Consider the following 17,032-nt stretch of genomic DNA (forward strand, 5'->3'; position numbering starts at 1 on the left):
AAGGGGTATCTTATCATTTCAGATGATGATGTCGGGGTAACTAAAATGGCCAAACTGGATTTCATTTAAGTAAAACAGAGGGCCATGGTAAAGTAAAGAATTAAATAGCACTCTTGAAATACAATTCTTTTTTTTATTTTTTAGTGGTGCTGGGGATGAAATCCAGGGGCCTTCTACCTCTGAGCTACACCCCCAGCCCTATTTTATTTGGAAACAGGGTCTCACTAAGTTGCTGAGAGCCACACTGAGCAGCTGAGGCTGGCTTCGAACTTGTGCGATCCTCCTGTCTCAGCCTCCCAAGCGCGGGGATTACAAGCGTGAGCCATCACGCCCGGCTATCTTTTGAAGCTTTTCAAGCATATGTAGTGTTTGAAATGGTTGGGATAATTAGTTTATAAAGTAAATAAAATATAGTACACACTGGAACTTAGACCTATCAGTAACTACTAAGCCTTGTATTCTAATACTTCGGTATTGCAGAATCCTTTCTTGTGAGCTCCCCCTGGTGGAATAAAACTGTCTCATTTTAGGAAACTTACAGGTAACAGTTTTTTTGAGATTTGACATTGTAACCTGAGAAAATAGAGGCACAACAGAATCTTTAGAAGGGTTTCCAGGAACCCTAGTATCACCAAAAAAACAAACAAAACAAAAACAAAAAACAATGAAGAGATCCTGGCATGGTGTCTCATGCCTGTAATCCCAGCATTTGGGAAGCTGAGACAGGACAATCACAGGTTCGAAATCAGCCTCAGCAACTTAAGTGAGACCCTGTTTCAAAATAAAAAATATGCCGGGCGTGGTGGCGCACACTTGTAATCCCCGCGCTTGGGAGGCACAGACAGGAGGATCGCGCAGGTTCGAAGCCAGCTGTGCTGGCTTAAGAGACCCTGTTTCCAAACAAAATATAAAATAGGTCTGGGAGTGTAGTGCGGAGGTAGAAGGGTTCCATCCCCAGTACCACCAAAAAATAAATAAATAAAATAAATAATAAGGCTGAGGGTAGAGCTCAGAGGTAGAATGCCTCTGGGTTAATCCTCAGTGCCACAAAAAGGATAACAAGAACAACGAAGAAGAAAACAGCAGGTTAGTGCTATTAACTATAACAACCGATGGTCACTCAAATATGTTGCCGGGCGTGGTGGCGCAGCTTGTAATCCCCGCGCTTGGGAGGCTGAGACAGGAGGATCGCGCAGGTTCGACGCCAGCCGCGCGCGCTGGCTTAGGAGACCCTGTTTCCAAAAATGAAAATGTAAAAAAAGTAAAAACTACTCTTAGTTTATTGTCTTCCATCTTTCCTGGCTCATGGGGGGGTGGAAGCAAGAGAACCATGCCGCCCCTCACAGGATCACACAGGAAACCCCCTCCCCACATTAATGCCAGTGACCTCACACACTAGTTGGGCAAAAGAAGCCCCAGTGGAGGAAACTGGACACGTCCCAGTCACTGCCCTCTGCAGCCCTCCGCCTAGTGCTGTTAGGTCCACAAATCGACAGTCTTAAACTTTTTCTCTCAAAAATTTTTTTCTATTTAAAACTGCCACTTTCTCACCAGTGCAATGGCGTTTTCCAGAGTCAAGGGTGACAGGGAAGAGTACTGAGCGCAGAAACAGATGTGCAAATCCAGCTGTTGTCTATTAAACCAGATGTTAAAGAGATTGCCACTCCTCCCCAGGTTTGTTTTGGAAAATGTGGTTAATTTCCATAAAGCTATCAATATGTGAAGAGTGTGTGTGAGTGTGTGTGTGTGTGTGTGTGTGTGTGTGTGTGTGTGTGTTTCTGGGGATTGAGCCCAGGGGCATTCTACCTCCGGGCTATTTTATTTTTTATTTTGAAGCCGGGTCTTGCTAGGTTGTGAGTCCAATATTGGTGAGGCTGGCCTCGAACCTGCGCGCCTACCTTCTCAGCCTCCCAAGTGCTGGGAGTACAGGTGAGCGCCGCCGGCCGGCTGGTTCCCACCCACTCCTGAGGGACCCCCGGGGCCAGGTCTCCGGACGTCGGGGGCGGGAACTGCACCTCTGCGAGGTAAATAAGCTTCGCGTTTTCTCTGCGGCTATGTTTATTACTTGGCTATTTTTTATTTTTTACGAGCGCGAAGGGAGGATTTTGGAACATATAATACTCCCGACCCTTCCCCCTGACAGTCCACAGTTCTGTTCCCGTCTCGCCCGGACGCGTTCGTTTTGAACCCCTTTCCCCTCCGTCCCGCGGGCAGCCCGGGCGAGGGCTCAGGAGCGGGGAGACTCCTGCGGGGCTGCACGGCGGGGGCGGCGAGACTCGGCCCCCCAGCCCCGGCCCCGGCCCCAGCCCAGCCCTCACCTGCCCGAGGCGCCGGCACGCCGCCCCCAGCGCCGCCATCTTGCCGCCCCGGTCTTCCGGGTTCGCTTCGGGACCGCTTCCGGGTCACAGGCCGCCTCCGACCATAGAGTCCGGCGGGAGGATAGAGTGTACCCGTCGCAGGGCCAGCCATAGAGACGCGGAGCTTTGCGCTCCTGTGTGGAGGACCCGCCCCTGGGCTGCATCCTCCTCTGGATGTCAGGCTTCGGCCGGTGTTTGCGTGGTTACCAAGCTCCATCAGCGTTCCCCCTTTCAAGGCATGTTGGTCTCACGGGGTTCTGTTTTGTTGGAGGACAACATAACAAAATTCGTGTTTGGAAAAAAGAAATCGACCACTACTACTGAGTTGAAATTCTAGCCCTTTTCAAGTAACGTTTAAACCTACCTCCCCTCCTCACGCCAACCGGAGTCCTTGCGCTCCCGTTATCTCGTGTATCACGGCCTTACGGATATTCCTAAATCACTCATTTCCTTGTTACTCTCCTGTTTGAGAACTCACAATGACTGCCCTAACCTACCATGTTGTCAAAAGTATTGTCCACTTATTAATGGCCACCATAATTTGATTTGGTGAACTGGATTTGCTGTAATAAAATTTTCTTTGATTTGTGCAAATTTTCAAGCTTTAATCCTCCAAAGAGCTTTCACATAGGTAATTAACACATTGGAAAACTCTTACCTTGTAGTTAGTAGATCTGGCTTCTTAGCCCCAGTTTACCGCGTAGCTGAGTGGCTTTGGACAAGTTTCTTTCACAATCTGGGATTGCAAGCGTGTGCCACTATGCCTGGCTTGATATTTTATTTCTTATTTGGAAACAGGGTTTTACTAGGTTTCAGAAAGCCCACTAAATTGCAGAGCCTGTCCTTGAACCTGCGACCCTCTTGTCGCAGCTTCCTATCCTAATTTTATTGATGAGGAAAGAGGTTCAGAGATGAAAAGGACTTGTTCAGGGTCGTATGAGGAGCTGGTTACATCTGAACCAATGACCATCTTCAAATCCTGGTCCAGTGACATTCCGAATTCTATGATGAGACCAGTCCTCCTTGAGTCTCGTGGAGGACGGGAGCAGAGATATCCATCCTCCACCCCAAAAGAAAAAGTGGCTTATTTTTACTTGGTGCTGGGGCTGAACCCAGGGCATTCTTCCTCTGAACTCTACCCTAGCCTCTTTTTCATTTTTTATCTTGAAACAGGATCTTGCTGCGTTGCTAAGGGTTTCACTAAGTTATTAAGGTTGGCCTAAACCTGAGGTCTCCTTGGATGTGGTGCTGTACCCCTGTAATCCCAGGACTTGAGAGGCTGAGGCATGAGAATCAATGGTTCGAATACAGCTTCAGTCACTTAGTGAGGCCCTCAGCAACTTAGTGAGACCTTGTTTCAAAATAAAGAATAAAAAAATAGGGCTGGGAATATAGCTCAGAGGTAGAATGGCCCTGGGTTCCATCCCAAATGCTGCCCACAAAACAGAACAGCAGCCTTGGCAACTTAGTAAGACTGTCAACAACCTAGCAAGACCCTGTTTCAAAATAAAAGCCAAAATGGGGCTTGAGATGTAGCCCTGAGGTAGAATGCCCCTGAGTTCAATCCCCAGTACCCGAAAACAAAACAAGAAACAAAAAAAGAAAAAAAGGAAAAAAAACCCAAACCTGAGGTCCTCCCATTTCAGCCTCCCAAGTTCTGGGATTACAGATGTGTGTTACCATGTCCTGATTAAGTTTTATTTATTTATTTATTTATTTATTTATTTATTTATTATTTATTTATTTGTTATTTATTTTTGCAGTACTAGGGATGGAACCCAGGGGCATTCTACCTCTGAGCTACACTCTCAGCCCTATTTTTATTATTTATTTTGAAACAGGGTCTCATTGAGTTGCAAAGGGCATCACTAAGTATCTGAGGCTGGCTGCAAACCCGGATCCTCCTGTCTTAGCCTACGGAATGCTGAGATTACAAGTGTGCGCCACCACGCTCAGCGGAAAAGTTTTTGTTTTTTTTTTAATACAGTACTAGGGATTGAATCCAAGGCTGTTCTATCTCTGAGCCACACAGCCCCAGCCCTATTTTAGTTTTTATTTTGAAACAGGGTCTCATTAAGTTGCTGAGGTTGGTCTCAAACCTGCATCCTGTCTTAGCCTCCCAAGTACTGGGATTATAGGTGTGTACCACCAGACTTGACTACAACAACTATTTCTAAGTGAAATCATATTTTGATTATACCAGTTGTTTTGCTTTTAAATAGAGCCCATTTCTTTCCCCAGTACTGCAAAAAAAAAAGGTCTTTTTAATTAGCTCTTGCTTATGTTAACATTAATTAAAACTCACCCACATTCCTAGAACACAAGCATCTGGTGGGGCCACGGAGTTCAGAGTTGACTTTAGAGACACCACAGAGGTTTTACTTACGTTTTCTCTTTCTCTTCACACACAGGGACAAGCCTGTTGGAGGAGGAGAGTTGGGCGGTGGTGAGCAGCTGCTGAGCGCCTGCTACCAATCGCCCGGGATGCGGGTGAGTCAGAAAGTTCAGAGCATCAACTGAGCGCGACCGTGGCTCTTCCAGTGGCAGAACCGGGCCGGTCTCCAGAGCCCTTGTGTGTTGTCTTAGGTCTCAAGTTCCGTGGAGCAAAGCTGGACACTGTGGCGCACGCCTGTAATCCCAGCACTGGGCAGGGTGAGTGAGACAGGAGGATCGCAGGTTAAAGGTGACCTTCTGCAGTTTAGGGAGACCCTGTTTCAAAAGCAAAAAATAAAAAGGACTGAGGCTGTAGCTTGAATGCCCTGGGTTCAATCCCCAACACTAAATAAATAATAAATAAATAAATAAATAAGCCCATCTATTCTTTGGAATGAAGAAATCATATATAGCTTCTTTCTTTTTTTCTTTCTTTTTTTTTTTTTTTTTTGCGGTACTGGGGATGAAACCCAGGGACATTCTACTTCAGAGCTAAACCCCCAGCTCTATTTCTTATTCTTTATTTTGGAACAGGGTCAGCCGGGCGTAGGGGCGCACGCTTGTAATCCCAGCATTCGGGAGGCTGAGACCGGAGGATCGCGGTTTGTGGACAGCCTCAGCTATTTAGTGAGGCCCTCCGCAACTCAGTGAGACCCGGTTTCAAAATAAACAATAAAAAAATAGGGCAGAGGGTGTAGCTCAGTGGTAGAATGCCCCTGGGTTCTATCCCCAGACCCCCCCCAAAAAAAAAATAAAGAAAGAAACAGGGTCTGAGTTGTAAAGGGTCTCACTAAGTAGCTGAGGCTGTCGGCGAAACACGATCCTCCTGTCTCAGCTTCCCACATACTGGGATTACAAGCGTGCGCCACCACCTGGCTCTCAAAGATACAGTATTGAATAGTGCCTGGTGCATGGTGACTTAGGAGGACGGACTGACTGAATAAATGATAGAAAAAACCTGTAGACTGGACACCTTGGTCCCTGGAAGCCAACTTTATTTTGGTACTGAGGATTGAACCACAGGGCATTTTTAACCACTGAGTGAAACCCCCAGCTCTTATTTTTATTTGTGGTCCTGGGGGGGGAACCCATGGGCATTCTACCTCCAGGCTACACTCCCAACACTATTTTTCATCAGTATTTTTTATTTTGAAACAGGGTCTCACTGAGTTGCAAAGGGCCTAAGTAGCTGAGGCTGGCTGTGAACCACGATCCTCCTGTCTCAGCCTCCCAAATGCTGGGAGCACAAGTGTACCACCATGCCTGGCTTCTTATTTTTATTTTGAAACAGGGGCTTGCTAAGTTGCCTAGGCTGGCATTGAGCCTGTGATCCTCCTGTTTGGGCTCCCCAAGAACTGAGATTACAGGCATGCGCCACTATGTCTGGCTTGGAAGCCAACTTTATTTCTTGTGGCACTGGGGATTGAACCCAGAGGCATTTTACCACTGAGCTAACCCCCCAACCCAATTTTATTTCTTATTTTGAAACAGGGTCTAAGTTGGAAAAGGCCTTGGTAAGTTGTCGAGGCTGGTTTCGAACCTGTGATCCTCCTGTCTCAGCCTCCCAAATACTGGGATTACAAACGCGCGCCATCATACCCGGCTAAAACCCAACGTTAAATTTACAACGCTGGGCACATGCACACTGCTTCTAGAAGAATAACTCTTTATTTGACGCAGGACTATCTAAAATGATGACGGAAGACAAAACAACCAAAAGAATCTGAAAGATTAAGGTTTTGAACAGGAATGCCCCACCCTAAGGCAAATTCTGTATAAAATCCAGAATTTCAAATTTCTTCCAAAGTTTGTTGTTGACCATTAGAAAGTAAATACACATTAAGATTTGGAAATCCAGCTGGCCATGGTGGTGCACACTTGTAATCCCAGCACTCGGGAGGCTGAGACGGGAGGATCGTGGTTTGCGGCCAGCCTCAGCTACTTAGTGAGGCCCCCTGCAACTCAGTGAGATCCCGTTTCAAAATAAAGAATAAAAAATGTGGCTGGGGTATAGCTTGGAGGTAGAATGCCTCTGGGTTCCATCCCCAGCACCCTAAATCTAGAACTAAAATGCAAATAAATCAGGCTAGACCTGGATGCCGTGGATGACTTACTGTAAGATTCCTGAGGTAAAACCGAGCTGGATGGGGAGCAGGTCACATCCTCGAGGGGCCTGCCCATCCCCTGCGCAGCACAGGCACATGGTCCTGCTTTCTGAAGTCAGGAGAGAGGGGCTTTAGTGAGTGAAATTTGACCTGCTCACCTCCAAACCTGCGGCCTACTCAAACCACCAAGCAGCTGACATGGCCCTTATCCAGCACCGACAAGTCACTGCAGTGGCTAGAAAGAAGGAATATTTAAGGCCAGTGAAACTCAGAAAGGTAGGATTTTATTTTAAGAGCAGCGGATGCAATATTGAATCAGGTTTTCACAAATAAATATGACAGTGTGTATTTGGTTACATTTCTATTTGATGAATGCCCACTGTAGGAACTGAAATTTCTTGAGAAGGCTAATGGCTGGAACCTAAGTAAAATTGTCCTGAAAATTGTCTTCCTGAAAAAGTACTGTGATAATTAAAAAAGAACAGTAAACAAACAAAAAAAGACTTTACACTCAGGCAGAGAGACGACCTAGAATGCCCCAGTTATTTTCTTTTTAAGGAATGCACCTTTTTAGAACAAGTCTATAAAACATCTTTATTTATTTGTTACATATGATGTTTAAATATAACTTTGCTTTCAAGCTTCAAACTTTTTTTTTAAACCCCTGGTAAAATAAGACTTTTGGTTGCCTTAACAAAAACTGACCTAGGAAGAAACATTTTTAGCAAAATGTTATTATAAAATTCACTAGAAAATACTGTCTTCTTTTTGCTAAAATGTTACATAAAACCCTTATTAAAAATACACAGGTTACAAAAGAAAAAGTATGAACAAGCTGTACATAGTGCTTATGGACCATGGGACCTGCATTCCGGGAAAATACAGTTGAGCACAGTAGATATTAGGATGTCAACTTATAATAGTGCAAACCTGAATAAATTACACCCTGGTACGGAAGCATGCAAGCCATTGGCTGAGGAGAGCACAAGGAGGCCCGGACAGGAAGCGATCACAACCACTATTTAAAAATGTTTTCATTTTTATTACATTAATTTTTTTCAAAAATACTTTTCTTTACAATAGAACTCCTAGAAAATATTTACAACCTTCCTCTAATAAAATATAACAGCAGTTAAATATATCTGAAAATAAGATGGGTTTTTCCATAAAATATATCTGTTAACTTTTTATATACAAGCGTTCTCAAAGAGGTCTAAATTCACTAATGAAAAAACCATCTGACGGTAAACAGTAATGTGTTGAAGACATTAACCATTAGGAAGAAAGTTTCTTTGGGGTGGGATGGTGGGGGAAGGAAGCTAAAACGTAACACATCCATGCAGACAGAATCATTTCAGGAAAAAAAAGTGTAAGATTTTAGTAGGAAGTCAATTCTTAAAGTTGATGGTCAAGAAAAACTAACTCAGGTATTTGAACTGTCTCATGAAGGAGTTCTTTGGTGATTTCAAGTCAAAGATTCTTACCCTATACTGCATGGAAAATTAAAGTTAAGTATTTGCTTTTTAAACATTTTCCTGGGCATTTGCTCCTTTACAGATAAGCTTCTAGAGCCCCAAGAGCAGAGCCCTGGTGGAGCCGCGCTGGGCGGGGAGGCGCTCTGAGGTTGGCCAGCGCTGTGACTGCTGGAACTCATCTGTGCTAATTTTGTTAGGAAGCTGACACACGATGCCCAGGCAGCTCTTAATGTAAAACCTCTCAGATAAAACACAGGATAGAAAGACCCGTTGAAATGGTAGCAAATAAAACTTTGTTCCTTAAGGGAAGACGAAGGAGACCTCCAAGACATCTCTGAAAACGGGAAAAAAGAATCCTTGTCTTTTTCTTCTGTCCGTGGCTTTCTTGAGATTCAGAAACCACTCACTGCCGGTGTGGGCCACAATGCCCCGTGAATGTGTGCTAAATGCTTCTGCAGAGCGGGACTTAGAGCATGCCGGGTCCTAGCCTCAGGCCTCCGCAGATGTTGGCCCCTGCCCAGCTTTTAGCACATCAGCCACTGGCGTGTGGAGCTGGGCAACTGGTCTACCAGGGAGGTGCCGGCCGGACACGTCAACCCTGAAGGGAGCCGAGGGGGGCAGAGCCGCATCCCAGGACACAGCTCAAAAGCCTGGGCAGGGACGATTCTGAAGGATTACAAAGTTTATTGCCTTCAAGTACAAACAGCAACCCTGCGCAGAGGCAGGAGGCGGCAAAGCCCTGGGGCATGGTGAAGTCTAGAAGTGCTTTGGTAAGTGGCTTGTAATGAATACATTCATGGTCTGAACGTGAACACTGTAGCAAACGCCTATTTGAAACCACTTTTGTTGCCTTTCAATGCTATTTCCCGTGTATTTGCTATTATGTGTTAGAAAACCTGTTTCTCATAGTATCGAGATCAATCATAGTTCAACAGAGGTGAATCACAGCGAAATCCCAGGGAATGAGGTCTCACAGTACTTCCGAGTGGTACAATGTAATTTCAGAACTCCACTGACCATGAACAGTGTTGCTAAAAAGAACAGCTCTTCTAATCCTTTTTTTGGGAGGGAGGGGATGTGGTGGGAAAGAACACTTCCTGACAGGTCAGAACAAAATAAAAATAATTCTTGGTGAGAAACAAAATGGCCCAAGGCCCCAGCACGAATAGTGTGGTGTGCCTCTCTGTCTCTCTCTCACACACACACTTACACTCACGCACTCACACACACAGAGCAAGCTTTGGGATCAAGGAGGTCAGGATGGCCGACATCTGAAAGCAACGGAACGTGAACGTCAGGCCCGCCCCTGCTGGGAACGGTTTCCTGAGAATGTAACTCAGATGAAACACCTCTTGAAGATAGTTGTGCCAATTACTTACTCTCCCCACCCCCCCCCAAAAACAATTTAAACAATAAGAGGAAAAGAAACGGGATTTTTTCCTAAACCTGAATAAAACGACCACTTTTTAAACAGGTAGTTTAAAAGGGTTACAAAACAAGCAGGCAGTCCGGGTTTCCTGATTCATGAAGACGGAGGCCATGAGTTCTTACTGTCTCTGCGCGACAGAGAGGGCTGGCTTTATAGTTCTGCGTCAGCCTGAAGTAAAACTGAATCTTGATCGTCCAAGAGAAGGTCGGTGTCCACAACCTCGGCCTCCTCCATGACACCTCCTAATTGCTGGACGACAGCATCGTCCAGGATGTCCACATCCTTGATAGGCTTGATCAGACTCAGCTGGTCCAGGGGCAGCAGCCCAGGTGCCCCCACTGGCCCTGTAGTCCTCTCAATCGTGGCTGCCATCTCCGCTGCAAAGGCTGCCTTTTGAGCCTTCTGCCTCTGCTGCTCCTCCTGCTGCCTGTGGGTTTTCATGTGTGCATTTCGGCTTTTGATTTTGAAGAAGACCCTAAAAATAGAAAGAAGCAGGTGAAATTCACAAGATCTACCAGAGTCCCTAGAGGTCCCGATGTCCTCCACGGAAGGGGGCACAGGTGGGCTATCCAGTTGGGGTGGCTCTGAGTCCTGGCTCATCCTCCTGCTGTGACCTGTCACCCCCCCCCATCTCCAAGCATTACAAGGATGAGACTCCGGTACAGGAAAACAATGGCGTCAGGCATCCTTCCTAGGGCGTGGCAGAAGCGCTGCTGTGCATCAGGTGTGTGGAGCACGGGGCTCCTCCTCCTTCCCGTTCCCCGCTCCCACACCATGTCCTCTCAGCCAGACAATCCCCAGATAATACCACGAGCTCTGAGAGTCCCCATCGCAAAACACCCACCCAGCACCTGCCTGGGCCTCCACCCCTGGCTTTTACAGTCAAGATTTTTTTTTTTTTTTTTTTATTGGAGGTACTAGGAAAGAAACCCAGGGGCATTCTACCTCTGAGCGACACCCCCAGCCCTATTTTTTATTCTTTATTTTGAAACAGGGTCTCACTGAGTTGCAGAGGGCCTCACTGAGTAGCTGAGGCCGGCTACGAACCGCGATCCTCCGGTCTCAGCCTCCCGAATGCTGGGATTACAAGTGTGCGCCACCACGCCCAGCTCCGTGCTTGACTTCTGAGCTGCATATACACGTCTTTCTGCTGAAGACCCAGTCTTGTTGGCCACCATATCATTTCCTCCTGTTGGCCTTAGAGTTCAAGAGGGTCTGGGCTGAAGGCTCCTGTGCTGCTCAGGGAGAACTGGAAATGTCTGGAGACGCGGCTGGTTGCCACGGCTGAGGGGGGAGCTGTTCTTAAAAGCGGATCAAGTGGGTAGAGGCGGGGATGCTGCTCGGTGTCCTCCCTTGCAGAAGACAGCTCCACTTCCAGTAAGGCATTCTCCCTCCAACCTACATCCCTAGACTGGTTTTATTTCTTACTTGGAAACAGGGTCTGGCTAGGTTGCAGAGGCCTCACTAAATTGCTGAGGCTGGCTTCAAACGCAATCCTCCTGTCTCTGCCTCCCAAGTACTGGAGGCACATGTCAGCACACCCGGCAGGGTATCATATTTTGGGGAGTTACTTCTTTAGGCCAGGAGTCTGTGAACACTGCCATGTCGACTTGTTTGTCTGTCAGCCCCGGCTACTTCCGAGCTGCGATGATGGCTCAGCTTGCCGTTAGATGAAGACGGCAGGGCCCCACAAAGCACGAAGTACTTACTGTTTGGCCCATTTCTACAAGTGTTTGCCTGGATGTGAAACTCTCTTTATGAAGAAGGGTGGCATAAATACCCCACGTTCACTCCCGAGCTCATAAAGACCAAAACAAAAAGGCCCCCAACAACAAAACCCAAACCTGATCTCTAAAGCCTCAGCCAAGCAGGGCTGATAACTCCACTTAGCCAAAAGGAAACCTTTTCAGTGTAATGAACGTGACTTCGGCAACCCAAGAGGCATTCTGTGAACGTCTGCCGAATGCTCTTCCTCATCTGGAGACCAGAGAAAGCATTTCCATTTCTATGTGCTCTTAACTGGACCCCTGGTAGAAAAGACCCCAAGCAACATAAAAACAAGACAAGGAAAATACGAGGTGGGGCTCCGGTGCCCTTAGCAAGAGGCCTGGGGCCAGAAGTGGTTCAGCCTTTGGATTTTTTCCCCAGATTTTGGAATATTTCACATACATAATGAGATATTTGAGGACATGACCCAAGTCTAAATATGAAATTCAGTTGTTTGTATATAATATACATAAACTGAAGATGCTCTTATTAATTTTATTGTTTTTTATTGTTATTATTATTATTATTATTATTATTATTATTATTAGGGTGGTACTGGGGTTCCTGGAAACCCTTCTATCTCTGGGCTACACTCCCAGTACCTATTTTTTATACTTTTTAAAATTTGGGAACAGGGTCTCTTAAGCCAGCGCGGCTGGCCTTGAACCTGCATGGTCCTCCTGTCTCCACCTCCCAAGCACAGGGATTACAAGGATGTGCCACCACGCCTGGCACGATTTTATTTTATTTTTTTAAACATGGTTTCTCTAAGTTGCTGAGGCTGGCCTTGAATCTGTGATCCTCTTGACTCAGCCTCCCAAATACTGGAATTACAGATGTGTATCAGTGTGCTTGCTCTGAGGGTAATCTTTTTTTTTTTTTTTTTGCGGTACTGAGGATGGAACCCAGGGGCATTCTACCTCGAGCTACACCTTCAGCCCTATTGAGGGTCTTATTGAGTTGCAAAGCACCTCACTAAATAGTTGAGGCTGGCTGAGAACCACAATCCTCCTGTCTCAGCCTCAGTAATGCTGGGATTACAAGTGTGTGCCACCACACCTGGCCTTGAGGGTAATCTTATAAAATACATTTTTTCTGGGGTTGAGGGTCTTGGGGATTGAACCCAGAGATATGCTACATCAGAGCTACACCTCAAAACCTTTTTATTTTGAAACAGGGTCTCACTAAGTTGTTTGGAGTCGCCCTAAGTTGTTGAGGCTGGCTGCGAACCTGTGATCTTCTAGTCTCAGCCTCCCCAAAACTGGGATTATAGGCATGTGCCAACACACTCAGTTTATACGATAATTTTTAGTAACTTTATGCATGAAACAAAATTTCCTGGTATGGTATTTGCTGCTGTGACATCATGTCAGTACTGAGAAAGCTTCAGATTTGGGACCACTTGGGACTTTGGATTTTCAGATCAGTTACGATCAAGCTGTGTCATTTTTGCTTTGTTAAAGTGTCCTTTGTCTCCACCTGGTGGAATAGAGTGGCAGTCTGAGCTGACCGAGGAGGAAGAGGGTCGGCCCAGGCCTCCCTGCAGAGCAACAGGCGGGCAGAACTGAGCTCAGGCTGGTTTCATCAGCACCCGGGTACACACACCTAATGCCCGCTGGGCACTTCTCCCGTGCCCGCCTCAGCGTGTGGCGGGTGCTGGTGTGAACCTGACGTCACACCCAGGTGCTGAAGGGCTGCAGAGCACGGGGGAGACCACACCTAACGCTGCCTGCAGCTTCCATCCCCACCTGGCTTCGCCTCCTGCTTAGGACAAAGTTACACGAAAGCACCTGCCTCGAGGGCCATTGTACAGCGTCAAGGAGCTGGGCATGGTGGCCACACCAGCCATCCCAGTACTTGGAAGGTAAGACAGGGGATTACTCAAGGACAGCCTCAGGAGCTTAGTAAGAGCCGTTTCACAATTAAAAAAGGGTTGGGAATATAGGTTGGAGGTAGAATGTCTCTGGGTTCAATCCTGAGTACAAAAAAAAAAAAAAAAAGGGTAGATGGATCGATGCCTGTAATAAATCCTTTCAAAGAGTGCTAGGCAAGCACCGGGGCCTGGTGAGAGTGGCCACGCTATCGCTGAGAGTTCTCGGTGTGGAGGCAGGGCGCAGCTGCTTTGCTCACATAACCAGGACCTTTCTTGGCGGTTTCGGCGGCCACCTGGCTGCGTCTCTCCAGGTGGCAATTGTTTCTGGTGTGCTGCGGCACTGGAGGTGATGGGAGGAGAGGCTCAGGAGGGCTGCTAGAGCGCCTCGTACGCCCTTGCGATGCCCTCAAGTCGGGCAGGCTCCCCGCTGGATCCCTGGGAGGGAGCCCTGTAGCTTCCCAGCAACGAGGGGAGCAAGCAGCAAAGCCCAGCCAGGCGAGTGCAGCGTGGCAAGGCGGGCTCAGCGGCAGCTCTCTCCTCAGCGGCCGGGCGCGTGCGGCAAGTCACTATCGCGCTTTAAAATACTTATCTATTTATTTACTATTTATTTATTTGGTGGTACTGGGGTTTGAACCCAGGGACATTCTGAATACCTCCAAGCTACACCCCTAGCCCTATTTTTTTATTCTTTATTTTGAAACAGGGTCTCATTGAGTTGCAAAGGGCCTCACTACATAGCTGAGGCTCTCTATGAACTACAGTCCTCCTGTTTTAGCCTCCCGAATGCTGGGATTACAAGCCTGCGCCACCACGTCCAGCTCCTATTAATTGTTTTATTTTTTGGTGGTACTGGGGACTGAACCTAGAGGCATTTTACTTCCAAGCTACATCCCCAGCCCTGTTTTTAATTATTATTTTTTTAATTCCTTATTTTGAAACAGGTTCTCATTAAGTTATGGAGGGCCTCACTAGGTAGCTGAGGCTGGCTGTGGTCCTCGTGTCTTAGCCTCCTAAGTACCGGGATTGCAAGCATGCACCACCACGCCCGGCTCATATTAGTTATTTTGAACTGTACCTGAGAGGGCAAGGATGACGAGTAGGTTTTATCCCAGGTATGAGCTCCAATCACCTGACTGCACAGCTCACAGTATGACACCAAGGGCTCGCGGCCCGTCCTAAGTGGGAGCGAGTGTGGGGCCTGGCTGGTGTGCAGCCCTGGGCACGGGCGTGAGTGGTGGTGGTAGGGCGCCATGACTGTGCCATCCTTCCTGGGCTGCTCCTGACTTGGGAGTTCCTGAGCCATTCTCAGAACACTCTGCAGGGCTGTGAGACAGTGACACTAGTGGGCACGGTCTGGGGTAACGGGAAGAAGTGAACTGGAGCTATCGGTCCTGGAGAGGAGGAGCTCTGTCAGCAGAGGCTGGCCCTCTGCAGATGCTCATCTTTCTGGGACAGAGAATGGCCAAGCCCTTGCCAGAGGGAAGGTCTACCTACAGACCCCAAGGGGGAACAAGGAGCGTGCCGAGTCTAGCATCTCCCTGCCCCGGCCTGGCCCAAGGGCGGCTCCGCCCGAGAACCTGGGCCCTGTCCCGCTCAAGCCACGTACTTGCCACACTCCTTGCAGGGGAAGATGGTGGTGGGGTCTGTCTCGCCGCTGGTGGTACTATGCGAGGGCGAGCTCTTCACCGAGCAATACCCGCTCTGGGCACCGCCGGGCTTCTGCTTCCCCGAGGGGACAGCACCTCGGGTCTTGGTCACCTGGTTGGTGCCACCGTGGATGCGGGCATGGCCGTTCAAAGCCTGCCGGGAGCTGAACACCTGGGGAAAAGAGGGAGTGACATGACATCTACAGTCCTGAAAAGGAAATTAGGGTTATTAGTTACACAGTGGTAAAGCAGAGGCACATGCAACAGCGTCTAACAACAGGCGCAAGGGTCTTAATAAGCACAGGCTGGGCACATGCCAGAGTCAAGCTCAAACACCGCAGCCCCAAGTCTGAGGGACAGAGCTGCTGCGGAGTCAGGGACAGGGTGTAGGCCCAGCAGCAGCCACACTGCCGGCCTTTCCTTTCCGCCTACCTCGTTCTGCAGAAGGGCTGGGGCAGCTTTGGCACTGTTTGTTTGCTTTTTGGTACTGGGGATTGAACTCAGGGGCACTCTATCTCTGAGCTAGATCCCCATCCCCTCCTTTTTTGTATTTTATTTTAAAACAAGGTCTCACTAGGTTGATGAAAAATACTTGTTGAGTCTGCTGTCCTCAAACCTGTGCCCCTCCTGTCTCAGCCTCCCAAGTCCTGGGATGACAAGCGTGCGCCACCTTGCCCGGCTTTGAAGCAATGTTTAAAACCCTTAAATGTTAAAGCAGGATGATACGCAGGGGATGATTTGGCTAGTTTTTTGAGGACTGCCACAAAGCAGGGTCCCTAGCCTCAGCACTCTGCACTGGATAATTCTCTCCGGGGGACCGTCCCGAGTACTGTAGCACTGCTGGCTTCTGTCCAAGGTGCCATCACATCCACGGCCCTGGCACAATGGCTCCAGGTACTGCCAAACGCCGTGGGGAGCGAGCTATCCCGGGAGGCGATCCTCACCCTGGACTCCCAAGAGCCCAGACTTCCGCCTAGGAAGTCTAGCAGTTACAGGGCGCCTGTCAGGCTGCACGGCTGCAGGGCCACTCTGCACTCAGCTCACGGCCCTGTTTATTGTCTTACAGAGGAAAACTGATGTACCAACTACAAATTCATTGTTAGGCAAGCAATAAAACCAGCATGCTTTCCCCCTGTGATTTCAAAAGGTCATTAAAAAATATCTATCTCGCTGAGCACTTCTGCTTGTAAACGATGACCTTCTGCTCAGTAAACCACTGACTCTGCACTGTAACTAGGAATTGAAGAAGCATCCAATTTCCTAACATATTCACCAAGAAAATTGTCATTTAAAGTCACATCTTGCCGGGCGTGGTGGCCCACGCTTGTAATCCCCGCGCTTGGGAGGCAGAGACAGGAGGATCGCACAGGTTCAAAGCCAGCCTCAGCTACTTAGGCTCTCAGCAACTTAGTGAGACCCTGTTTCCAAATAAAGTTTAAAACAGGTCTGGGAGTATAGCCTGGAGATAGAATGCCCCTGGGTTCCACTCCAGTACCACACTAAATAAATAAATAAAGTTACATCTTCCTCATTAGCGCTCTGTGCTGAACGACAAAGTGCAGAGCCAGGGCATTCAACACCCAAGGAAGAGGCTTCGCGTTCTCCGCACAGCTCGTGCTCACACTTCTTTTAACTTTTAATTTTTTCTTGGGTGCAGGTCAGTAACCCTCTGCGTAGGTTGTCAGTGTCTCTGAGGCTGCCTTCCTCATCTGAGTGACGGATTCAGTGAGCAGCACTAACACTTCGCATGAGCAGACGCACAAGCACTAGCCCAAGGCGGGCGGGAGCTTGGAGCAGCTGCCTCCCTTTCGCCCAGTGCCTCTGAAACCCATCTGTGTGGGTGCGCCTGGCTTTTTGATTGTGCGTGCGCACGTGTGTGTGTGTGTGTGTGTGTGTGTGTGTGTGTGTGTGTGTTTTACTGGGAATTGAGCCCAAGCGCATTCTACC

At 48.0% G+C, this 17,032-nt stretch overlaps 1 protein-coding gene across 1 annotated transcript in view; it reads right to left on the bottom strand.

The window, feature by feature from the left end:
- Nucleotides 1–9,949: 9,949 nt before the first annotated feature.
- Nucleotides 9,950–17,032, bottom strand: part of TRERF1 (transcriptional regulating factor 1) — a gene marked incomplete at both ends in the record, with an annotated part of 42,429 nt that continues 35,346 nt past the window's right edge. The window contains 2 exons of the mRNA XM_080700581.1: nt 9,950–10,274; nt 15,046–15,257. Of these exons, the coding sequence (XP_080556707.1) occupies nt 9,950–10,274; nt 15,046–15,257 (537 nt within the window). The remainder of the gene's footprint in view (nt 10,275–15,045; nt 15,258–17,032) is intronic.

Source organism: Muscardinus avellanarius (assembly GCF_963383645.1).
Source record: "Muscardinus avellanarius genome assembly, chromosome: 8".
NCBI classification, from domain to species: domain Eukaryota; kingdom Metazoa; phylum Chordata; class Mammalia; order Rodentia; family Gliridae; genus Muscardinus; species Muscardinus avellanarius.